The 22,382-nt window shown below is 54.1% G+C and overlaps 9 protein-coding genes and 1 non-coding gene across 10 annotated transcripts; 5 read left to right on the top strand and 5 right to left on the bottom strand.

Moving 5' to 3' along the window:
* Positions 1 to 80: 80 nt before the first annotated feature.
* G647_07734 (uncharacterized protein) lies at positions 81 to 2,648 on the top strand (the record flags this gene model as incomplete). The annotated part of the gene is made up of 1 exon (XM_008732046.1): positions 81 to 2,648. One exon carries the CDS (start codon positions 81 to 83, stop codon positions 2,646 to 2,648), a length of 2,568 nt encoding a protein of 855 aa, XP_008730268.1.
* A 769-nt stretch (positions 2,649 to 3,417) lies between these two features.
* G647_07733 (uncharacterized protein) lies at positions 3,418 to 5,034 on the bottom strand (the record flags this gene model as incomplete). Its single annotated transcript, XM_008732045.1, has 1 exon — positions 3,418 to 5,034. The coding sequence occupies one exon, from the start codon at positions 5,032 to 5,034 to the stop codon at positions 3,418 to 3,420; it is 1,617 nt and encodes a 538-aa protein (XP_008730267.1).
* Positions 5,035 to 5,784: 750 nt separating this feature from the next.
* On the top strand, positions 5,785 to 6,754 carry G647_07732 (ribose 5-phosphate isomerase A; the record flags this gene model as incomplete). Its single annotated transcript, XM_008732044.1, has 2 exons — positions 5,785 to 6,163; positions 6,213 to 6,754. 2 exons carry the CDS (start codon positions 5,785 to 5,787, stop codon positions 6,752 to 6,754), a joined length of 921 nt encoding a protein of 306 aa, XP_008730266.1.
* Positions 6,755 to 6,817: 63 nt separating this feature from the next.
* Positions 6,818 to 7,918, bottom strand: G647_07731 (uncharacterized protein; the record flags this gene model as incomplete). The annotated part of the gene is made up of 2 exons (XM_008732043.1): positions 6,818 to 7,613; positions 7,668 to 7,918. 2 exons carry the CDS (start codon positions 7,916 to 7,918, stop codon positions 6,818 to 6,820), a joined length of 1,047 nt encoding a protein of 348 aa, XP_008730265.1.
* A 980-nt stretch (positions 7,919 to 8,898) lies between these two features.
* Positions 8,899 to 11,403, bottom strand: G647_07730 (uncharacterized protein; the record flags this gene model as incomplete). Its single annotated transcript, XM_008732042.1, has 1 exon — positions 8,899 to 11,403. The coding sequence occupies one exon, from the start codon at positions 11,401 to 11,403 to the stop codon at positions 8,899 to 8,901; it is 2,505 nt and encodes an 834-aa protein (XP_008730264.1).
* A 1,284-nt stretch (positions 11,404 to 12,687) lies between these two features.
* G647_07729 (uncharacterized protein) lies at positions 12,688 to 14,058 on the top strand (the record flags this gene model as incomplete). Its single annotated transcript, XM_008732041.1, has 1 exon — positions 12,688 to 14,058. One exon carries the CDS (start codon positions 12,688 to 12,690, stop codon positions 14,056 to 14,058), a length of 1,371 nt encoding a protein of 456 aa, XP_008730263.1.
* A 602-nt stretch (positions 14,059 to 14,660) lies between these two features.
* On the top strand, positions 14,661 to 15,592 carry G647_07728 (uncharacterized protein; the record flags this gene model as incomplete). The annotated part of the gene is made up of 2 exons (XM_008732040.1): positions 14,661 to 14,903; positions 15,173 to 15,592. The coding sequence occupies 2 exons, from the start codon at positions 14,661 to 14,663 to the stop codon at positions 15,590 to 15,592; spliced, it is 663 nt and encodes a 220-aa protein (XP_008730262.1).
* Positions 15,593 to 16,162: 570 nt separating this feature from the next.
* G647_07727 (uncharacterized protein) lies at positions 16,163 to 18,010 on the bottom strand (the record flags this gene model as incomplete). The annotated part of the gene is made up of 1 exon (XM_008732039.1): positions 16,163 to 18,010. The coding sequence occupies one exon, from the start codon at positions 18,008 to 18,010 to the stop codon at positions 16,163 to 16,165; it is 1,848 nt and encodes a 615-aa protein (XP_008730261.1).
* A 479-nt stretch (positions 18,011 to 18,489) lies between these two features.
* On the top strand, positions 18,490 to 18,985 carry G647_07726 (uncharacterized protein; the record flags this gene model as incomplete). Its single annotated transcript, XM_008732038.1, has 2 exons — positions 18,490 to 18,610; positions 18,771 to 18,985. 2 exons carry the CDS (start codon positions 18,490 to 18,492, stop codon positions 18,983 to 18,985), a joined length of 336 nt encoding a protein of 111 aa, XP_008730260.1.
* A 1,342-nt stretch (positions 18,986 to 20,327) lies between these two features.
* On the bottom strand, positions 20,328 to 20,470 carry G647_07725. Its single transcript has one exon. It is a non-coding gene; the product is annotated as a tRNA-Sec (tRNA).
* Between the last annotated feature and the right edge of the window lie 1,912 nt (positions 20,471 to 22,382).

The raw sequence follows: 22,382 nt of genomic DNA, 5'->3' as shown, positions 1-22,382 counted from the left end.
TGACTGCAGGGAGACTGCCACTGTTGAGTCTCACATTCGCGTGGGCCAAGGCACTGATGTGCTGATCGGTCGTATATGCAATGGCCGACGATGGCATGTTCCTCAACTTCTCCGTCGACGAGACCAGCGCACCATCAGTCCATGCCGGCCCGAAGTTCAAAGGTGGGTCATGGCGAGACCGCCTGAAGGCGAAGAGGTCGGCGCAAAGAGCTGGACGGGGTGAGGGCGGAGAAGGGCAGAGAAGAACAAACGATCCGAATAGCCTGCCTGTGTCACAGCGACGTGTTCAGTCTGAGGACTTTCCGGACCCTCGACCGACAAAGAGACGGCGCGAGAATGGACAAGCGATAGACTCAAGACGAAATGAGCACAGACAGGGCACATCAGGGCCCCGCGAGGTCATATCCTCACTATTCACATACAACCCGAAACCATCGACCACGACCGAGGAGCTCCAGCCAACGAGTGGAGAAGAGAAGCCCACCGCTCCGTCTAACGCGCCTCTCATTGACGGCATGGACACATTCACCTCCCTCGGTCTCACTCCAACAATAGCAGCCCACCTGCTCACGAAGATGAACCTGAAGACACCCACCGCCATCCAAAAGGCCGCCATATCACAAATGCTCAAAGACCCGAGTGACGCTTTCATACAGTCCGAGACAGGCTCGGGAAAGACCCTCGCATACCTCCTCCCACTTGTCCAACGCATAATGACAGTAAGCGCAGAGCAGAAAGAACACGCCGAAGACTCACTGCTGCTACACCGCGACTCGGGACTCTTTGCCATCATCCTCGCCCCTACGCGCGAGCTGTGCAAACAGATCTCGGTCGTGTTGGAACGCCTGCTCGGCTGTGCGAGGTATATCGTCGCTGGTCACGTCCTGGGCGGGGAGAAGAAGAAGTCGGAAAAGGCTCGCCTGCGAAAAGGGCTCAACATCCTGGTCGCCACACCCGGCCGGCTGGTCGACCATCTGGAAAACACAAAGGCCCTGGACGTGAGTAATGTCCGCTGGCTTGTCTTGGATGAAGGAGACAGACTCATGGACTTGGGGTTTGAAGAGGATATCACGAAGATTGTGAAGATGCTAGACCAAAGGAAGCAGGCACGAGAGACCAGGGGGACCCTCCACTGGCCGGGCTTGCCTCCCAAGAGGACTACGGTGCTGTGTTCGGCGACGTTGAAGATGAATGTGCAGAAGTTGGGAGAGATCAGTTTGAAGGACGCGATACTGATCAAAGGGGACGGCGGTGATAGTGGGACAGCAGACAATACCGAGACGAAGGAGGCAAAAGTCAACGGCAACGGGACCGTGGACGTGAATTCGGCCTTCCTGGCGCCAGCACAGCTCAAGCAGTCCTACATTGTTGTTGCCGCCAAACTACGCTTCGTCACTCTCACAGCATTGCTCAAACGCACCTTCGCGCGGAAAGGCTCAGTGATGAAAGCGATTGTGTTCCTGTCGTGCGCAGACTCGGTCGAGTTCCACTTCAAAGCCTTCACCACGGCACTCGAAGGTGGCGACGATGCAGGACCGAAAGCGACTCCAGACGACTCCGACTCCGACGCCAACTCCACTATCAAAGTCCCGCAAGCCACCAAAGCCGTCAAAGCCGCCCATCCAGCGAAACCTTCTACTCAAGAACCACCTCCTCCATCAGACCCTTCCGCCCCGTCGCCGACCTTGTCGTCGAAATCAAACCCCCTGACACTCTACAAGCTGCACGGCTCACTCCCGCAACAGACCCGCACCGCGACAATCAACGCCTTCACCCACGCTTCCACGCCCTCCCTCCTCCTCGCCACGGACGTCGCCTCCCGCGGCCTCGACCTGCCCAACCTGGATCTCGTGATCGAGTACGACCCGGCCTTCAGCGCCGAAGACCATCTCCACCGAATCGGCCGCACCGCGAGACTCGGCCGCGACGGCCGCGCCGTGAGTTTCCTCCTCCCCGGCAAGGAGGAGGGCTACGCCTCGGGGGTGCTCAAGGCATCGTACAAACCCAGCGACGAGAGCGTGACCAACGTGTCGAGCATGGACGCAGACGACGTGTTGAAAAAAGGTTTCACCCCCTCGTCCGGGGTGATTTCGACCAAGAAGACCCGGCGGGACGCGAAAAAGCAGCCCCGGGGGCGGGATCCCGAGAAGGCAGCTGGCGATGGCGGTGTCGACCTTGACGGCGCGGACTGGCGCACCCGCGCCACGAACCTGCAACTCGCGCTCGAGCGCTTCGTCCTCGCCACGCCGGCGACCAGGGACCTCGCGCGCAGGGCGTTCCAGAGCCACGTTCGCGCCTACGCCACCCACACGGCGAGCGAGCGGAAATACTTTGACATCAAGGACTTGCACCTGGGCCATCTGTGCAAGGCGTTCGGGCTGAGGGACACGCCGTCCGGCATGGGCGTGGGACGCGGAAAAGGCGCGGGAAAGGGCGGAAGAAGGGCGGTGACGATGACGACGGCGACGACCGGCGAAGGGACGCGTGCGGGTGGAGGTGAGAAGCGGAAGCGAAAAAGAGACGACGGAGGAGGGGTCGATGAGACGGGCGATGTCGACGAGGCGGCCCGGAAGATGAGAGAGAAGATCAAGATGAATAGGAAGATGATGATGGGTGGGGGTGGTGCCGGCGAGTTCAACATTGCTTGATGGTAGCTGAAGATGTTGAAAGAGGCATTGTCGCCCTTGGTTGGGCAGTCTGATCGATACCTTCTTCTTTTGTTACTTTCCTCCTGGCTTCTATCCCGGAATGCGTCGTCGTGCTACTGTATTTGCGGGATACGGCACATTCTCATGTCTCATTTCTCATGACTCGTTTATAAACTCATGGGACCTGAATGGGGGTTGCCATCCCTAGCAGCTCCGCCTTGAGCGTCCAAGTCAGACATACATACTCACACGCATGCGCATGCCTTCCCTACCACGTCTCATAATACTTCCACGCGGCCGCTCCAACGGCAACCACAGCCACCAGCACCGCCAGACAGACAATGTAAATCTCCACCCCGCCAATCAACACCCGTCCCTGCCTGAGCGCGTACTGCTGTCGGAGATACCGGCACATCCCCACGGCCGTCACGAGGATGGACAAGGCGTAAAGACACAGCGTAAGGACCAGCCACACCCGTTTCTCCTCCTCCGTGTACGGGATGGAAGCATGCGCCGGGATGCATGCGATGGCCAACATGAACATGGCCCAGGCTGCGCTGTACCATGCCCAAAATGTGCTTTCGTTCTCCAGGTGCTGCAGGGAGTCGGAGGCTGGAACGGTCGCGGAGATATAAGTGGTCCACCAGCCTTTGGTCTTGGCCTTTAATGATATCTTGGAGTGGACGGTGGAGGCCGTGCTGCCACTTTTGCTCTCTTTGTAGAGATACTCTTGCTCGTCTTCCGTGTTTTGCTCGTCATGCTCGTCTTCCTAAAACTTGAAGACCATCGATTTGCTTTTTACACCGTCAAAGACACATGTCCCGTCCACCGGGACGTATTGTCTTGTAAGCAGCTTGATTGCCTCCTGTGCCATCATACCTCCCAAGACGCTTGAGATGTTATGCAGTTCGCCGCCCTGAACCCGCTCCACCTCCTTGATGGCTTTTGTGATATTCTCCTGGACCTCGGGATCCGAAGAGAGTCCGGTTACGTCGAGGGGGTTGTTTGAGGGAAAGATGCTGGCGTTCAAAGCAATGAAAACGGGAGAGAGGCCTTCCCAATCGTTTTCAATGACGGATGAGAGGCGGGAGAGGGTCTTGGAATCCGAAGTCATCAGGCGCAATGAGGCCAGTGGTTCGTTATTCGGATTCGTCAAAACACGGAGGTGGGAGGCATTCTTGCAGAACGCTTCGATCTCGGAATCAGGTATAAGAGAGTGTTCTCTTGACAAAGCAGCCTCGGTTTCTCGAACTGTCTTGGTGACCTCGGCCACATCGGCTCGTGCTTTGGACTTGTAAATGGTCTGAAGTTTGATGTAGTCCGCGCTCTGGGCTTTCATGTCCGGCAGCGAGCCAGGCAGAGGCAGTAGGCCGTGACTGTCATAGAACTTCTTGACCGCGCTTGCGATGATCCAGAAATTTGCTGAGTCCTTGTTGAGGTTGCTACACGAAGCCATGCTCATCATCTCTCTGCATCCGCTGCCGATCACCGGAGGAGCAATGCTCTTGAGCACGGCGGCACAGGCTTCATCGTAGTTCTCTTCACCCCCTTCTGGGTTGTTCCTCCTGGCTCCAGAGCCGACTAATTCACGGAACTCGGTCTTTTCTTTGAAGGTAGAGGGATATCTGTTGTCGTGTGTCTTCTTCCATTCTCTTAGGTAGTGTAGCAGCAGCAAGAGGTAAGGGATGTGGCCATGATCATGATCCGACAGTGATTTGATGTCCCCGAGTTCATCCACAGCTACTTCTAGTTCGGGCCAAGGTGCAAGCAGGCGGAGATCTTGGGTGGATTCAGGGTCCGGGTGCGTGTCCATTATGGGAAATTCAGATGGCAGCTGAATGGAGAGGGAAGCGAAAAAGCCTGCTGATTGGATGTAGGCGACTGGGATCGAACTGGCCGACGCATAGGCACATATCCTCTGGAGGAATTCTCGAGTGATAGGGGCGCAGAGCAAGATGAGATTGTAAGGCGTGAGAGAGCCTTCGACCGGTAGCCATTGTGCAAGGGGAGCTGTGATGGCATGACCTGTGACGTCCGGGTTAAGCTCTTGTAGAAGCCTTCTCATCTCATCTGCTCTTGGCTTTCCCAGACTATCAGAGTCGAGGAAGAAGTTGACTCCCAAGTCTTGATGCGTGACTTTGCCCGAGTCGGCAATTGTAAAGCTCCCAATCGAAGGCAGAATGAGGTTCTTGAGGGTCTCAGCTCCGGCAACGCTGCTGTTGGAGCCATAGCCTTCATCTCCAACGATCAAGAGAACGTGTGACTCCTCTAAGGCGCGTTGACCGGAGGCAGCCCACAGTCTGAGTTGTCGGTCATACTTCTTTTCTTTGGCGCTTGGGGTCTGGAGGGGAGGCGGCGTGACCTCTCGAGGAGCAACTTCGGTCATTGTTGCGGTAGACTGAAGGATGTAAGGGAGCGCGACATAGGTGATAGGCCAAGGCAGTTGAGAGGGCCTTGGAAAGTGTTTACAGAGTGTCTACTGAGTGTCTACTGAGCATGCAGTGAGGGAATCTCCGGATGGATCTCAATGGTCCAGGTAGATCTTCGGGTAAGCCAGCCTAAAGCACTCTTCCGATCTATGGTACAGTACTCAGTTACGTCACCGAGCTTCCGGTCTCTGGTCACCGACAGCAGTCAATATTGGCACCCATGCACCCTGAGGGGCGCCCTGACAAGCCCATCAGGGGATCTTTACCACCCCGCCATTTACTTGACGATTTCCTTTTGTTCCTGCCCCGCGCACCAGAGAAGCAGTTTCGGTCAACATTTTCAAGACGCTGCTTTTCTGCGACCTCCATCCAATTGCGGCACAGGCGGCAGCATCCATGTTGAGATAAGTCAGCCAACGTGGTGTACGTAATCAGAATAGATCGCTTTCCGATACATGGTCTGGAGAAGCAGTGTCACCTTTCTGTGTCGTGCATGTAAGTGGAAACTGGCTTAAGACCAGTCTCGCTCAGCATTGCAAGATATGCTGTTTTCGGGACGGGACTGATGTTTTCCAGACTACCAATCTAGACCTCTACACTCTTCATTTCAATATAGACCTTCTGTGACCCTTCAGCTTCACAGACCAGTCCCTACCTTCCGCCGCCGCAAATTCTTCCACACCACTTCTGCTCGGCGTAGTGACAAGATGGCCGCCGAAATCGAAGCAGCTAAACAGGCAGCTGCTATTGAAGCCGTCAAGAATCACTTTCCCCTAAATCCTCGTTTTGTCGGCATCGGGTCGGGTACAACCATTGTCTACGTGGTGGAAGCGATCAAGACTTGCGGCGTCGACGTCTCGAGAGTTGGGTTTGTGCCTACAGGGTACCAGTCGAAGCAGCTCATCATAAACGCCGGATTGGTACCTATCGAGTTCGATGCCCTTCCGGATGATGTTCTGATTGACATCGCATTTGACGGCGCCGATGAGGTGGATGAGGAATTGAACTGCATCAAGGGGGGAGGTGCATGTTTATATCAAGAGAAACTTGTCGCAATGAGGGCAAAACAATTTGTTTGTGTTGCGGGTAGGTTGTTTCGGCTGTCTTTGCCAGTTTCCTGCTAATCCATGGGCAGACTACCGAAAGCTCCAGAAACGACTGGTCACCAAGTGGCCCACGATCCCCATAGAGGTCGAGCCGAAGGCAGCGCGACAAGTCATGAAGAGATTGCGCATGCTTGGCAGCATCAGCACAACAGGTGCAGGACCCATGATTCGCGAGGGACATATGGCCAAAGCTGGTCCCGTGAAGACGGATCAGGACTTCTTCATAGTTGACGCGCCTTTCCCGCATCCTTTGTTAATCGCCGAAGACCTGACTCCTGATAGGAGGGGGGACGGCGAGGATGGCTATTGGGAGGTCGAGCAGCTCGCCAGAGCCATCAAAGACATCAACGGCGTATTGGCCGTGGGTCTTTTCTGTGGTCCAACCGGTCCTGAAGCCATGGCAGCAGGCGTGATCGGCGGACAAAGACCCATCGCCTGTTATTTTGGAATGGCCGACGGCACGGTATCGGTACAGAAGGCTCGGCACAAGCGGAATTCTGTCATCGCAAAATACCCGCCTCTGATCCCCGTGCACAGTTCGGAGCTTCAGGATGCTGTAGCATCCCCATGATAGACTTGCCGGTACTGGCCATGGGATAGCAATGGATCGGCTTACGGGTGCCTCTGGAGATTCTCATTTGGCCTTCCTCTTCACCTCATTTTCACCCAGTTCGCGAATGAAGATTCCGATTGTCCCTTCGGGAACATCGTCTTTGCCGTCTTCGAATCCGGGAGAAATGGCCGTGGCCAAGTATTTGCCGTTCGAGCTGAAAGAAAGCGCAGCAACGCTCGAGGCCAGCTTGGGATAGATCCGGATTCTTCGTTTGGCAACAGCATCCCAGATAGCAACCACTCCATCGCCACCGCCCGTTGCGAATGTGCCATGGATTGGGTGAAATGTGATTGCGTTGACAGGGTAGACGACATCTACATCGTCGACAGGCTGACGATGGCATTTGAAGGCATATTTGCGGGATTGCGACTCGGTCGAAGGATCGAACCATTCGACAGCAACGCGTCCTTCAATGCTGGACGAAGCGTAGCCCTCATCATTCGGCATGCAGTCCACTGCCCTCGTCATGTACTTGAGACTGCTCTCTCTTCTCTGCCATGGCTCGATGTCAAGTCTGTTCTGTAACGAGTTCGCCGAACTTTTACACTCGCTGGCCAACGCTTTCAATTCGTAGATGTGCAACGCACGATTCGCCATTGCCACGACCAACTTTGATGCGGAAACAGCGAGTGAGAATGGCTTCGAGGGTAGATTTATGGTGGCGGTCGACCATTCGGCATCTCCACTAGGGTGGATATGCACGGTCGAGTCCCAGGCAGCTGAGACAACAAGAGAGTGCTCGTGGCTGTAGACAACCGAGCGGACTCCATTGTCATGAGTGCTGAGAATGCTTTGCGAGCCAGACGTGGCGTCGATCCTGTCCCACATATCAGTAAAGATGCTCTCTCCGAATATTCATCAGCAGTTGTACCTCCTCACATCCTGGTCCAAGCACGCCGTGTACACCTCATTGTCATCCTTCCCAAAACAAACGTCCAGGACAGGTGCAGGATGCTCGAACTTGGCCACCTGATTGCAGGTCTTCCCATCCAAGACCTCGTAGATGTACGCGTGCTTGTCCCACGAAGCGACCGCGAAGCGTCCCGAGTTCGGGTGTGGTGAGAACCGGAGAGCGGAAATCGCGTCTGTTGGCAAGTCGGACACGGGGAATTGACCTGCCATCACCTGTGAGTACACCAGCCAGCCGCAGGACGGCCAGGCACATACCTGCCATTGTCGCGATGTTTGGGCGGCGGCACCACAGAACTATGAATGTGGGACGAAGAAACCTTTGTTGGAGGGAATTCAAGGCCGTACGAGTACTCAGTATGTCACTAATAGTGGGCGAGAACAAAACATCGAGTCAACGAATCGTACACGAGTAACAGAGTTCTGCCACTCTTCACCGCCTGCAGCCTTGTCTTCTCAGCCTCGCCCCGCATTTCCCTACCAGGCTCGACTTACTCACTACCTGCCGAGGCTGCCTGATAGAACGTTTTCCAATAGAGCAGCAACTTTCGGATCGCATCTGATATTGTCAATGATCAGGTTTTCGTAAACGCATCTGGGACCCAGCCAATCTTGCTTTGAGGCACCCCAGAACCCCTTTCCTCGATAATGATAGGATTCCTGAAGTTTCATTTCGCAACGACCCAACTCCAATAAATAGAATGACTAGCACGTCGTTCCAGAATGGCGACTACTCGTCCAAGTTCAGAGCATTTGGCGTGGAAAGCGATGTGCTATACTAGAGGATCGCGTGTATTGTCTGTTATGCGTTCATCTGGAGTTTGTCTGCAAAACGGCATCTCACTAGCTACATGTCCCGTCTTCGTTGCGAACCAGCCATCTAAGCACAACGAGAATGGGAAACTGGTTGTTGACATCAATCAATTAGGTGAATGGTAGAAAAGTTATTTACATGCAAGAAACCCTAGGCTACATCTACAGTATTAACCCCACGCAATCCTCTTGGCGGCCCTTTCAGTGATCAATGCATCTCTCCCAATAGCTGGAGCACTGAAGTGTAGGAATAACAACACCTCCAATCGCATCGAGGAGGATACTGTCCCCCGAAGAAAGAAGGCACTCTCCGAAGGGCAGAGGATAAAGTCAACGGCCAACTACGCTTGCTAGCCGGACTGGAAGAGGTCAACGTGCCATCACAACACTTCCCTCCACTCATCCGTCACTTCCTCGGCCTTGACCATCCTCCTTAGATCCTTCAAGACAGCCTCGGTGCCCTTTTCCACAACCACTAGTCTCGGGACACGGAATCTATTGCCGCTGACCTCCAGGACGCGCAGTCTCCCAGGGATCTTGTCCTTGCTGCCGGGGAGATTACCCAGGAGGCCGATCTTGGGAGGCAGGGCTTCGATCTCATTGTTCCGGACGTCTAGGACCTCGAGGCCACGGACGCCTTCGACATCGACCGAGTTGAACCAGTTGTCTGTCGCCAGCAGGGTCGTGACCTTTGGCCACCACGCCCTTACCCACGGCACGTGGCCCGCTAGTTTGTGGCATGAGATGTTGATCTCCTTGAGCTCTGGGGCTCGGAGGTATGTTGTCAAAGCGTCTAGGCTCGTCAGCCCGGTAGAGACGATATACAGAGACTTGAGGTACGGCATGAAAAGCTCGCAGGTGAGGTAGTCTGTTGGGTGGAGTTGGGGGTTGTGTGACAGGTCGAGAGATTGGAGGGAGTATTTCAATGAAGGATGTGAGAGGAGCTTTATTGGAAAGGAGGCGAGCTCATTGTTTGAGAGTTTGAGAGTGTGAACTTCGGAGGTGAGGTCGATCAATTCCATGGGGATCGTGGATAGCGTTTGGGATGAAAGGTCGAGGATGCCGTTCGAGGGAGTGTAGCGGTATTGGCTGTTAGAGATGGCATCTGCAGGACTGGTCTTTGTTGGGTTGTTGCCGGCCTCGGTTGGGTCCAGTTTCTTCTCGAGATCCAGTTTGAGGTCTGCTGTGCCCATTGTGAGATACTTCTTCTCCCTGAGCGGATTTCCCACGAGGTTGATGCTCGTCAGATTGGCCATTGTGGCAAGTTCCGCAGGGATCAGTCGGATATCATTATTCGCAAAGTCTGCGCTCTTCAAACCCTCTAGCTGAGTAAAGTCCGCAGGTATTTCTGATAGCTTGTTGTCTGCAAGCTGGAGGGTGAGTAAGTCTTCAAGACTTCTTAGGGAAGGTAAGCTGGTCATTTTATTGCCAGTCAAGTTGAGAGTCCGAATACTCGAGAACACCGTTTTAGCCTCGTCGTCACCAGCAGTTAAACTCTCAAGTTCGTTGTATGATGCATCCAAGCTCCGGAGCTGCTTAAAACTTAGACCACCTGCGGAGAAGAGGACGCCAGAGAAACGATTCTTGGAGATGTTCAATTCCGTCAGTGTCGACGTTGAGAGCAGCTGCCAATCCAAGCATGATAGTTTGTTGCCCGCAACATTCAGGATTCTTAAATGCTTGAGCGTGAGAAGCCCCGCTGCACCAAAACTGCTCACTGCATTGCCATGAAGATCCAGGACTTCGAGATTCTCCAGACAACCACAAGTATTTGATCCAGCTCGCGTGAGGTCCAGTTCGCCTTCGATGGAATTGTCAGCAAGAGAGAGCTCTCGTAGCTTGGGTATCTGGCTGATAATATCGAGAATATCGGTGGTGAGCTTGTTGCCACTCAAGTTCAGGGTGTGAAGTCGTTCCAGCATAGGCAAGCCTTGCGGGAGTCGCGTCAGACGGTTTCTGTGCAAATCGAGAACCTCTAGCCCAAGAAATTGGTGGTTCATCTCCCCATCACCTTTCGTTACGTCAGGAAACATATCTTCGTTCAGCTCCTCAAGGTCGTTATCAGCCGCATTCAGCTTAGTCAGGTCTACCAGGTCTGCCCAATTCGTTGTAAGGTGCTCTGGATCGTACATGTGCATGACCTCTGTGGGTATCGTCTTCAAATTCATTGCTGCAATGTTGAGGTAGCCAGAAGCTGTGGCCTGCTGAATGCGCTTGCGCAAAAGGCCATGGTTGTTGCCACCGTAAGACAAGTCGTCTTCAACGAAACTAGTGGGCCAACTAGAAGGGCCCTGGCACGATACATCGGTGGGGTCCGCACTCTCTCGAGCTTTCCTCTTTGCTGCTTTGGCTTTTGCAATTGTCTCTCGGAGAGCGGCTGAAGACTTTGGCGGAGTATCTGCTTGCGATGCCTTCAATGTGACGACCGTTGGATCTTGGTGCAGCATGGTATGCCTCTTTGCTTTCGAATTTGCCCTCGGCGGTGTTGAGGGAGCCAGGGTATTTTCACCTCTCGATCTCGGCTTCAGCAGGGCTGCGGAAGACCCAACACCCGAGACTGCAACCTTGCTACTGGATCTCGCTGAGGATGGAGGTTCTCTGAAAAGAGAGGACAGAGATCCTTTCGACTTTAGAGTCGGCGATTTAACGGCTCTCTGTCCATATGTTGGTTGGACTTTCACGGTTTGTGACGTATATTTCAACGGCGGCGCTGCATTGGGCTCCTTAGACGGTATATCGAAGGCCGAACTAGCGGACCTTCGAGGCTCCCGCAGAGGCTTCGCGATTCGCGAGCGTTGGCCTTTGACGAAAGCCTTGGGCGGTGTATAAATCTCGCCAGGCGAGACAACTGGCGGTAACGTCGTCATGTCTTTGGTGGGAGACATCCTGCCAGGTGGCCTAAAAGGCCTTTTATTTGGTGAATCTGGTCGGGAGGATGTATGGGACGGAGTGGGTGAGGCCTCTCGAGGTCGTGGCATATCGTTCATTCCGGGCTTTGAAGTAGGATTTTCATTGCCAGCCACAAATACCGGGCCATCAGAAAAGGTCCCAGGGGGAGTAGTCACCATGGCTGAAGACTGCACGTCCGTAAGGGCATCTCGTACGGGAGACCTGCTCCTCACGTTCGCCGGTTTGTCAGCCCAGCCGTATCGCGACCGAATTGACTGATTGAAATTCTCTCTCAACGGCGTGGGTGGCCCTGTGGGGCGAGGCAGATGTGATATCTTGCGTGGTTCATCGTGATGAATGTCCAAAACAGTTGACGAGCGCGCAGAAAGTTTTAAATTGTCGATCGAGGCCATCGCACGTGGCATGGGCAGCTTGGACAGATGTGAAAGGCTGCTGCCACGGATTGGGATGTGAGATCCCTGCTCCTGGTGGTGGTCCATGCTTTCGACCTGTATATCGACTGGGGTAGGTTGCTCCGTCAAAACTTCCTCGAATTCAGCCGTACCACCATCGATCCCTGCTGTGTCGTAGCAGTCGGTGCCATGGAGTATCCAAGTTTAAGGTGTTTCTTCCAGGATGGCGAACCTCGAAAAATTAAATCCGGTGTTGACGTCCACCGCAACGATAAGGGGTCGGTTGCCCAAAACAACGGCGCTAACGGGAAAGCAACCTCTGACGCCGCTCTGGCTCTAATCCGTCTTTGGTTAGCCCGTTGACGCCAGGGTTGCCTCTGGGGAGCGCTTCGGCGCCTGTTTTACGCGTCACAGCCGTCGCCCGGGCACGCCCAACACGCCCCAGGCACGCCTCTGGGTGACAACGAGACAAGGCTGGCGTCTTGCCCCACCTCTCACCAGCCTCTCCGAATCCCAGCTCCTACTCCGTACTTCAACTCTTCATCACCGCCGCTCAAATATCATGTTGCGTCCGTGCATGCTGCGATCCCCTCTCGTTATCCCAGTCTAAGTCAGGTCCCAAGCTCTCGCAGATTTCCATGACAATGTCGTGATCGCAACCTCGGTGAGAGCGCACCGTTGCAGGAAGACACCCGTCCGACACTTCAGTCGACTCCGTCTATCAATAGCATCGGTCCCGAGTGACACCTCGACAGCACAGTTTGCGCAGATCTTACAGTCCAGTCATTGGGTTCTCCAGATCCCAGATTTCAAGGCCATCACAAGACAATCCACATTCAATCTTACGCTATATCAACTTCAATCATCATGGCAAACTCGCAAGCCAGCGCAGACCACTCGATGCCTCCGGCGACTCCACCGCCCGCTCGGACTCGCTCGGCCGATAGCATGAACAAATCTGCCTATACATCGCCTCCTCCGATGTCTGCGTCTATGACCCCCCCGCCGTCCACACAACTTCCCCGCTTCCAGTCACCCATCAACCAACTCACTACCAGCGACGAAGAGACTCGACTCGCTTCCCCCCCTTCAACCACCGCCAGGGCCAATGTCCTTAGCGCGCTACCTACGCCAGATGCTATTGCAACAGCAGATGTCGAAGGGTTGCGAATCATGGTGAAAGACTTGGTTGCGGCAGTCCGAGAAGCAAGAACCTCGGCCGCTCACTTCAAACTACAGCACAATTTGCTTGCGATGGAATCGGAAGAAGCTGCACAACGAGCTGAGATCGAACACCAAATGACTCGAAGGGAAGTTGAGGTCCTTCAGGCTGCCGAGTACAAGCACCGTACTATGTCTCAACGCAACTCGCTGCCGCCGCCGCCACATCCACAGATCGAGGCACTGACAGCGACTTGCAAGGCGTTGGAAGAAGAGCGCGATGAAGCAGAGAGACGACTAGCACGAGCGAAGAAGCTGGTCGAACTGCAGAGGGATAGATGCGAGCTGCTGGAAGAAGAAAACCACTTACTGAAGAAGAGAATCCGAGAAAACCGGGAGCATTTCACCAGGCTCAAGAGCATGTCACCCTCGTACACAACTCCTCGGGATGCGTTTACTACACCTCAACGTAAGCCGGTACCTCAATTTCCGCAGTCTGCACCAAATGTTTCCAACATCGCCGCCCTCCTTGCGGCCGGTGAAGTACTTAGCGGAGAGAGTCTCAGTGTGCCGTCGACCCCCACTCGGACTCATACCTCGAAACTAAAGCATGGTCACACCCGTGGGGCACACTCCCTTTCATCCCTTCAAACCACACCCCTTCAGACTCGGCCGAAGACTCAAGAAGGCTATCCAGAACCTATGGTAGCCCTCTCTGCGCCTGCTTCTCAATTGGTAATCGAGTCTGCGGAAAGAGAACGTCATGACCGTGACAGTACCATATCGATATCTGACGTTGAAGAAGCCGTCAGTGACGATAATGTTCAGCAATCTCAGGCGAGCTCCATGGCCAGCGAAATGTTGCGAAGGAACCCAGGCAGTCAAGAGAGCTTAAGACTGTCACAAGGTGCAGAGCGGTCCAGCAACCTCTTACAAAGCAAGCTGTTCGGACCGATCAAGAAATCGGGTCATTCAAACAAGAGAGGACCAAGTAACGAGGAGATAGACATCAAGGCGAAAAAGGCAAAGGTAGCCCAAGGCGTTGGGCTTGGGATTGAATCGTGGAGTCAAGCCTAGGTGAAACGAGACGAATGTTGAAATGAGTGATGCTTGGAGACAAATGATCAGATGACGAGTGCTTGGAGAGATGATTGTATTGATACCCTCGATTCCTCTCAGAGGTGGCGTTGGCAAGTGATTTTCGGAAGTCATGCGTTACAGTAAGATGCCTCTCCTGCGTTAGGATGTCTCTACCACAGATAGCTCATGCTCAATCTTATCAATGAAGATGGTCTCAGCTTCAACAATTTAACCGTTCGTACAGAGTACAAGAAGACCTGCACGCGCCTCTGAGTGCGCATGGTGGGCGTTGGGTCGTTTGTCCGTGCATCTCTGAAACACCGTCAGTTTCGAGACGTCTCGTGGTGGTAAGTGGAAGCCAGCCTGCCGAACAGAGCGAAACAAGGCTGGGAGAGAAACCAGCGAGGCTGGCATTCGGATTCGGAAACTGCAGGGTCAAGCCAAGTCACATGACACACAATGCCAAGCGAATTTTGGGCAGTGCTCCACACCAAAAAGTTCACGGCACTGCAGGCCAGCACCTCCAGATTGACGAACCTCACCTCACCGTCGTTCCCTTTGCACCCACACACGCTTGTCGACATCGTCATTTCGCAGCAATGGCGATCAAGCACAACCAGCAACTCCCCAACAATCACTTCCACAAGGACTGGCAGCGCCGCGTGCGCGTGCATTTCGACCAGCCAGGCCGCAAGTCTCGACGCCGAGCCGCTCGTCTGGCCAAAGCCGCCGCCGTTGCGCCCCGTCCAGTCGACAAGTTGAGGCCTGTGGTCCGATGTCCTACGATCAAGTACAATCGACGTGCGCGTGCCGGTAGAGGGTTCACAGTGCAGGAGTTGAAGGTATGGAGTTACAAGTCCAGTTTTCGATCTCAGCCTCGACCCCACAATCTCTTTGAATTTTGCAACAAATTCCCCTTCCTTGTCTTTTTGGAGTCTGCATTGGATGGAGAGTGTCGAACGTTTCGTTCTCTTGTCCACATTGCCATCAGAGACTACCGTTCTATGACTCTCGGACCTTTGAAAGCCACTTGCCATGCCAATCCCCCACACCTCACCTCACGCACAGAAATCCAGTTCCGCTAACAGCTCTCTTTTCCTCCCCCCTCTAGGAAGCCGGCATCCCCCGCAAACTCGCATCCACAATCGGCATTGCCATCGACCCGCGCCGCCTAAACACCAACCAAGAAACGCTGACGCTGAACGTCCAACGCCTCAAGACCTACAAGTCGCGCCTGATCCTCTTCCCCCGCAAGTCCGGCCAGTTCAAGAAACTCGACAGCTCGGAAGACGACGTCAAGCTGGCCTCTGACAGCAGCAAGATCGCCAAGAAGATCACTGGCGTCCTGCCGATCGACAGCGGCGTGGGCATCAAGCATGCGTTCAGCGAGGTGAAGAAGGGTGACATGCCCAGCGGCGAGGAGGCTGCGTACACGAAGTTGAGGAACCTGAGGGCCGACGCGCGGTACGTGGGCGCACGGGAGAAGAGAAACAAGGCCAAGGCCGAGGCTGAGGAGGCGAAGAAGAAATAAGCCGGGGCCGGCTGCTTTTCAGGTCGACAATGACGTGGTTCATGTGGTCAAGAGAGGGCAAGGCTTGCATGCTTGCTTGGGAAGACGGGGTATCAGCAGCAAGCTTGAAAGCGATTAGCTCCTTGAAGCAATCTTTTGCATTCAGTAGGCCTCAGATCGGTGCTTCGTGCGTGCCAAGCTACTGGGGGAAAGTTGTGTGCATGTCATCGGTTTGTGGTAAGGACAGAGCAATGAGGCCATGGCATGGCATACGAATGTGATGCTCTTGCCGCAGGTGCAAATCATCGATCAATCTTGTCCTGGCTTTCAGAGCGGGTGCGTGAGAAAAAGCATAGGCAAGGTCAATGAAATTCAGATTCAAGTCAAAGACGATGATTTCTTTGTTGGCACCTTGATCATCAACTATCCGTTGCTTGCCACCGACAGCGAACCGTGATTTGTGTGCTCTCTGTGCTCGTATGGTCAATATCCGACCCTGTGGCGCCTGCAACAGGCATATTGATGCTTGTAAGCGTCTCATCGTACTCGTGAAATCATAGCATCTTTGAATCTGTGTACATTAACCGTGGCTCATTCGTTTCCCCGTCGCTTCTTTCCCTTTCCCTTAGCACTGTCGAACTTGTACTCCTCCGCCTCACTATGAATCACGCTCCAGACGTTCTCGAACGCACCCTTCACGCCCACCCTTGGGACGAGGCTGCAGAAGATGGTCTTCAACCCAGGCTCTGCCTTCAGAGGGATGCCACTGGCGGAGATCTGAATGTTCGAGGTGAGGCCGCCAGCCCAGTCCAAGTCGATTTTCCAAGTCAGCATGAGTTTCTTCCGGTACTTCTTGCCGCCAGTGGTTTCTATCACATCGACATCAATGGCAGAGTTTTGAGTGCTGTCCAGATATCGTGCCAGTTCAATGCATGTCTCTCGATTCCACCCTTCGTCTTTTACGTCTACCTGCCCGGTGACGTCGGATTGGAGTCTTTTGTACTTCAAGTCAATCCATCGGAAGACTTTGGCCCGTTCCACCGCGGCATTGAACCATCGTCCCATGCCCCAAACCAGGCCGCTAACGTCAAGTCGATGGAGAGGGTGCTCTAAGCGGTCATGGACCCATCTGTAGATTTCGGCCTTGTTCGACTTGGTGCGGCGAGTAACGGCCAACATTACTTCGTTCAGTTCCACATGTTCAATCTGTGCGTTCTCGGCATCAATGGCGACTTCAAACACGCAGAAGAGAGCATTCGGGAGCCACGGAGGCGGTGCTTCCACCTTCAGCCGATGGATGATCTTTGTTCGATCTTTTATGAGTTTCGTCTCAGTATGACTTGTAAGTTGTAAATTGGCCGGCGCGAACAATGTCAGGTATGTAGAGAAGTTGTCTCCCTCCTTGCCAGACTTCGATATCCGAAGGGTATCATTCCGCAGGAGAGACTGTCGGAGGATAGCTAAGGTTTCCTCGCTCAAATTGTTATCGTCATCAATAGCCTTCTGAAGGTGCTGACAATCTTGCCTCAGCTGCTCCAGTTGGCCCTGCAGCGACCGAAGTGTTGAATGTTGCTCATCCGACACTGTAGGATCTTCCACATTCTCTTGGTGCGCCACAACAGGCTCACTCTCTGGTGCTTCCTGAACATCCTCCTCAGTAGCCTCTTCATCCGGTGCTTCCTCGTTGTCGGATTTGGCCGCTTGGGGTGCCTTTGTTTTGAGCGGGCTGCTTGTGATGGGCGCACCCGACCGTGTCCTCTGTCTTTTAGAGCTCCTGCTCATGTTCGAGGATCTGGGGCTGCTGCTCGATGCCAGGCCTCGAGGACGTTCGGGCGCGGGACTTAAGCCAAGTTCGATAGGCGTAGGCGGCAAATCGGGCTCGCCAGACAGACCGCGAGGGAGTGGCCTAGCGGATAACTCTTTCCTTGATACCAGTTGTGGTAATATGATCGGTGGTGCAGGGTCTTCGTCCGAGGTGCTCCTTTCTCGGCGTCTATCTTGTGTTGGTTGTCGTTCGTTCAAAGGGAGGCGGTCGCGTTCACTGCGCTGTGTTGAATTCGCGCCGACAGCAGATTCTTCCGCGGTATGGTCCAGATGTGTCTCGGACGCCCCCTCATTCCCCTGTCTCGGAGCTGGATCATCAGCAGCATCCAAGCGTTGAGACTGCTGGATTTGGGACACAGTCTTTGGTGCTTGCACAGGTTGAGTTGTTGCGCTCAGAATCTCGTCTCGCAGTGCTTTGCCTCTCGGTTCGGTGGCAGAGCGTCGATTAGAACGAGTGATGAGGTGGGGGTGTGAGCGGGCTAGAGAACTTTTTGTCGGCGAGAGGTACGACGCTCGGGTCGGGGTAGTGGGTTGTCCATTTTCGCGGCCGGTATCGTCGATAGTGGCGGACTGACTGTGGTCGAGTTTTCGCCTCTTCGGTGAAGCTTGTTGCATCGTGGCTGTCGCTGCCGTGGTTGTTGACACAGTCTCGATGAGGGATGTGCTGCCCTCTCCCTCGCACTAGACAGAAGGCGCGTCTGAGGGCTGGACGCGACCGATGCCAAGCCTTTACCCGTGACACCACGAAATAAACTCAAAGGGAAATTCTTCCGACCCACCAATGACGATATCCTCGATTGTGATTTTCGGGTTTGGGTTTCGGAGCAAACAGCCAGCAGGCGTTGGAGCCAATGAGCGAAGAGATCCCATGAGGGAGCAAACGACGTCATCAAGGTGCAACGGAAGCTTGCCCTCGGCACTCTCCATCACCACCACAGGAACGTACCAACCTTTTTCCCACCGAACTCGAGGACCTCCCATTCATAGAGAGGCAGACACCAGGTGTTCAAACGCATTCCTAGCGACTTGAAACAGATCATTCGAACTTTCGGTTCTCCGGACAACTCTCCTTGACTTCCATATCTTCCCTCACGATGTCATACCTCGCCAGGGCATCGGCCCCCCTGCGGAATGCCGGAAGAGCTTTCACCTCCAGATCAATTGCAGGCTTCCACACCTCAGCAGCACGACTAGCTCTCAGCGAAGATCATCCTCGTGCGTAGTTACACTTGTCCTTGCCATCGGCACACATACTCGTCCCACGGAGGCGCAGCTCAAGCTGCTATCGAGACAGGCCTGCGTGCCGATTGCACCCCTTCGTGGTGATATATCTCTGTGGGAAGCAATTTAACTGACTGTGATCTACCTGTTGCAGATAACGAAGGACGAGCCGAAAATATCGACCGTCACAAAGCCGATTCCCTCGACAAAGCGAAGACCGGACGGGGAGAATGGAAGCCTGAGCTAGCATCTCAAAGCGAACAGATCACGCATGCCAGCAAGAACGACATGACAATGGAAGAAATGCAAAATTTGACCAAGCAGAAGGCCGAGAAGGATAAGAGTGGCCAGAACGACCCTTCCAAGTGACCTCAGGGCCTACTGAACCCTGATGGGAAACTTCCATGAGAAGGATGGCTACAAGAACGATGCCGAGAAGAGAAGCGGACGTTAATACCCTTGAGTGGTAAGAGTGATGACTTTTGATATCTGCAAAAGCAGTGGATGATCGAGTGGAGGACTCCAGTCTGTACATACCGGCGTAGCTTCTTCTAGGAAGGCCCTCGGTCATTGAGAAATTCCCAAACGCTTCTGAAAGCTATTTCCAGAAAAGAAAGGACCATAAGATTCGGACCCTATGGCATCGGTAGTGGCTGGCAATCTGACTGACGAACACCACCGTTTACGAACTGCGCGGCAAGTACTCTAGACGATAAGGGTACATGCTGGCTATCATGATTTCAACTGAGCGCACAGGACTCGGAGTGTGTCTCTGTTAAACGTGACATCGAGACCAGGTCATCGTCTGGTGCGGCCGTTAACATCTATCCATCTTCTCCGCCACGGGAAAAGAACCACCACGCTCGCCAAACTGTGCCTGTCTGATGAAACTGCCAACCTAGTGCAGATACCCAAAGTCCTAGTATAACGGTGATCCGTGCAGTCGTCGTCGTGCGAGATGCGAGCTATTTTAACGGCGACCTCTTACCGGTCTGTATCCAGAACTTAATGGTGTTTCTGATAAAAGTCCGGTACCAGTGCGACTCGGGCTGAACGCAACCGTTGGCTTGACTGCCATGTCTTACTTGCTTCGGCAGAACGCGGTCTGGCTAGCAAAAGGGCAAGTGTCATACACAAGCCGGGAGGAAACGCCCTGAGCAGACGACGGAATGTACCTATAAGAAGGAAACGTGATCCAGGGCAGCCCGGTAAGTAGCAACGAGAATGCATCAGCAGCACGAAACCGTCCTGAACAGGCTGACGGACTGTGTGTCTAAAGCCATAGCCTCCTACTGCAGAGTACGGAGTAAGCAAGCGTCTCTTTCTGACGTCTGCTGTTCTCGAGGAGAGCGTAAGCCGGAATCGGTCATTGCAAAAGGTGGACGCTGACCTGGGGATAGCTTGGTAACATGACGACGGTATACAAGCGAACTCCGTATGGAGAAGTCATTTCAGCAATCATTTGTTGATCAAGTTCTATGTTGAACGTCAAGAGTAACACTACTGCGTGTACTCCGTAGTATGAGCAGACAACAGGTCCCTTGCTTCTGCGCTGCGCCATGTTGACAATGGTTACAGCCATGTCAGGAACATACATGTACTCCGTACTGAGTTTGCGTAGTAGTCCGCATAAGGATCCACCACAGGTAGAGTCTCGGCCGCAAAAACAGTTCAGGGCAGCTGCACCAGCAACAGTCAAAATGAACATTTTTGCCCACTCTGTGATTCGAACACAGGATCTTCTCATTGCATCCGGTAAATCGGTACGAGTGACTGGTTGTCTGTTAGATACTGTGTTGCGGTAGACATAGGGTCACGTTGACATACGACGCCTTACCCCTGGGCCAAGCGGGCGGGGTGCCTTGCATTTCTGTGGCAGAAATTTGAGGTCACTTTTGCCTATAGTTTGTTATATAGTATAAGTTTTCTTGGAGACGGTGCTGAGCCGAACTGACTTCAAGAATGGATGCAATCGGCTATTGCCACTTTCAGCCACTGCGGCAGTCTGTGCTCCTACATAACTCGCTCCGCCCTGCTCCAAACTATTTGCTGCTAAGCCTCGGCCTACACCTAATACGGTCGTACCCCAAACAAGTCTCATTGAATTTGAGGTATCATCTTGCGCTGAGGCAGCCTGACGGGGTACAATTCTCGCATCCACGCGGTTGTGCAATCTACACAGTACAGCACCTGGGTGCTAAGAACGACCTTGGGGCCACTCCATACGTAGCATTTTTTCTCGAGAAGCTACGCGATCGCCTTGGTTAAGGGGAAGTGCAGCGCTGTGATGTTCGCGGTCTTGACGTAAAGTTGTCTCAAAGTGCTAGACAGAATGATTAGCCGACGAAGATGACCTTGTCTATGAAACATCATAGGCTCGCGTCGGATATGCTGGTTCGAGATGCCGTTGACCAACGGTGGTTTGAGGCTGCCACGTTTCTCGCACAGTCTCCTGGGCAGAGACCAGTGACACCAAGGCAACTCATAGACGAAATTCGATGGACTGACTCCGTACTCCGTACTATCATGCACGAGGCGATTCGCTATGTGGGCGAAGATCCTTCGTGCTGAAGTTGGCTCCAGAATGACCAGGTTGAGCTGAGCAGGGGTCCGTAGTGAAAATGTGCACGCGAGCTCACCAAGAGACCACGGGGCACCAGAAGTGGCGAGGGCAAGACCTGGTGTCTCAGTTCAGCCCCGCGGAAGACTGAGCCACATCACTCGCATAAGGAATGACTACGAGCCACTATTACCACGTGGAATCAAGCCACACCAGCCACATTCTCGCTGCATCCGGTCTGCAATCCTTTCGAAGCGAGGGCTGTTTTCGGCAGAAGAAGTGGGCGAGACGTCTGTAGAACCAGGGAGGTGCCTGTTCGGGCGCGCCGATGGCAGGGGCAGCCGCGGAGACTACCCAGAGAGGAAGATGCACGCAGGCGAGCAACGGAATAGGCAACTCGAAAGCCACAGTGCATGAATCGAGACCTGGCCAGGACCTGGCCAAGGTGCTCGTATACTCGTCATGGCCACCAAAAGGGCAAGGGAGATCCGGTCGGAACATGACGGCTCTAGAGCATGGAAACCCCGCCAGAGGCACAGAGGGGGTACCATTATCCGGGGAGGCTTGATGGAAGCGACAACGAATGCAGAAACCGGTTTACGTCAAGGCGAGGAGAGAAATGAGGTTTTGCGTGAGGGCGAAAATCTCAATTCCGATCTCCGACTGTCTCTCCTCTCTGGGGCCCGTTTGTTGTGCATAGGCGGACGCGGCGCGATAATCACAGGGACTGAGAGGTGTTAGACTCTCCCACTCGGACTCAGTCGCCGGGGTTGGGTGGTGAAAACAGGTAAGCAAGCGAGTGAAGACCCCGAGAGCAGGGGTATTCGCCGAGTTGGGCCTCGATAGACGATAGTAAGCCCGAAAGCAGCGGCAGCAGCACTGCAGACATCCCAAATGAGCGGCAAGTAGTACGGATCTAGCACAGGGCAGAGACGTCAGGATCGCGAGGAAGAGGAGAAGCGACCGAGAATCAGCGACGGGATCACCCCAGTGCAGGCTTGAGAGGTCAGAACGCCCGCTGATAGACGCCGAATTTTCTGCTTTCGCGCTGCAAGATCTAGGCGGGATTGTGTGATAGCCGTGCTCCGTTCTGTCAATCGCTTGTCAATCGCGCAGCAGAACACAAATCATCACAGATCTGCCCCGTAGCGCTTGGCTAGCCCATAGTAACCCGGCGATGGGCCATTGGCTTGGGAGGCGTTGGTG

This window comes from Cladophialophora carrionii (assembly GCF_000365165.1).
Source record: "Cladophialophora carrionii CBS 160.54 unplaced genomic scaffold supercont1.6, whole genome shotgun sequence".
NCBI classification, from domain to species: Eukaryota; Fungi; Ascomycota; class Eurotiomycetes; order Chaetothyriales; family Herpotrichiellaceae; genus Cladophialophora; species Cladophialophora carrionii.
This window is presented reverse-complemented; position numbering and strand designations above follow the sequence as displayed.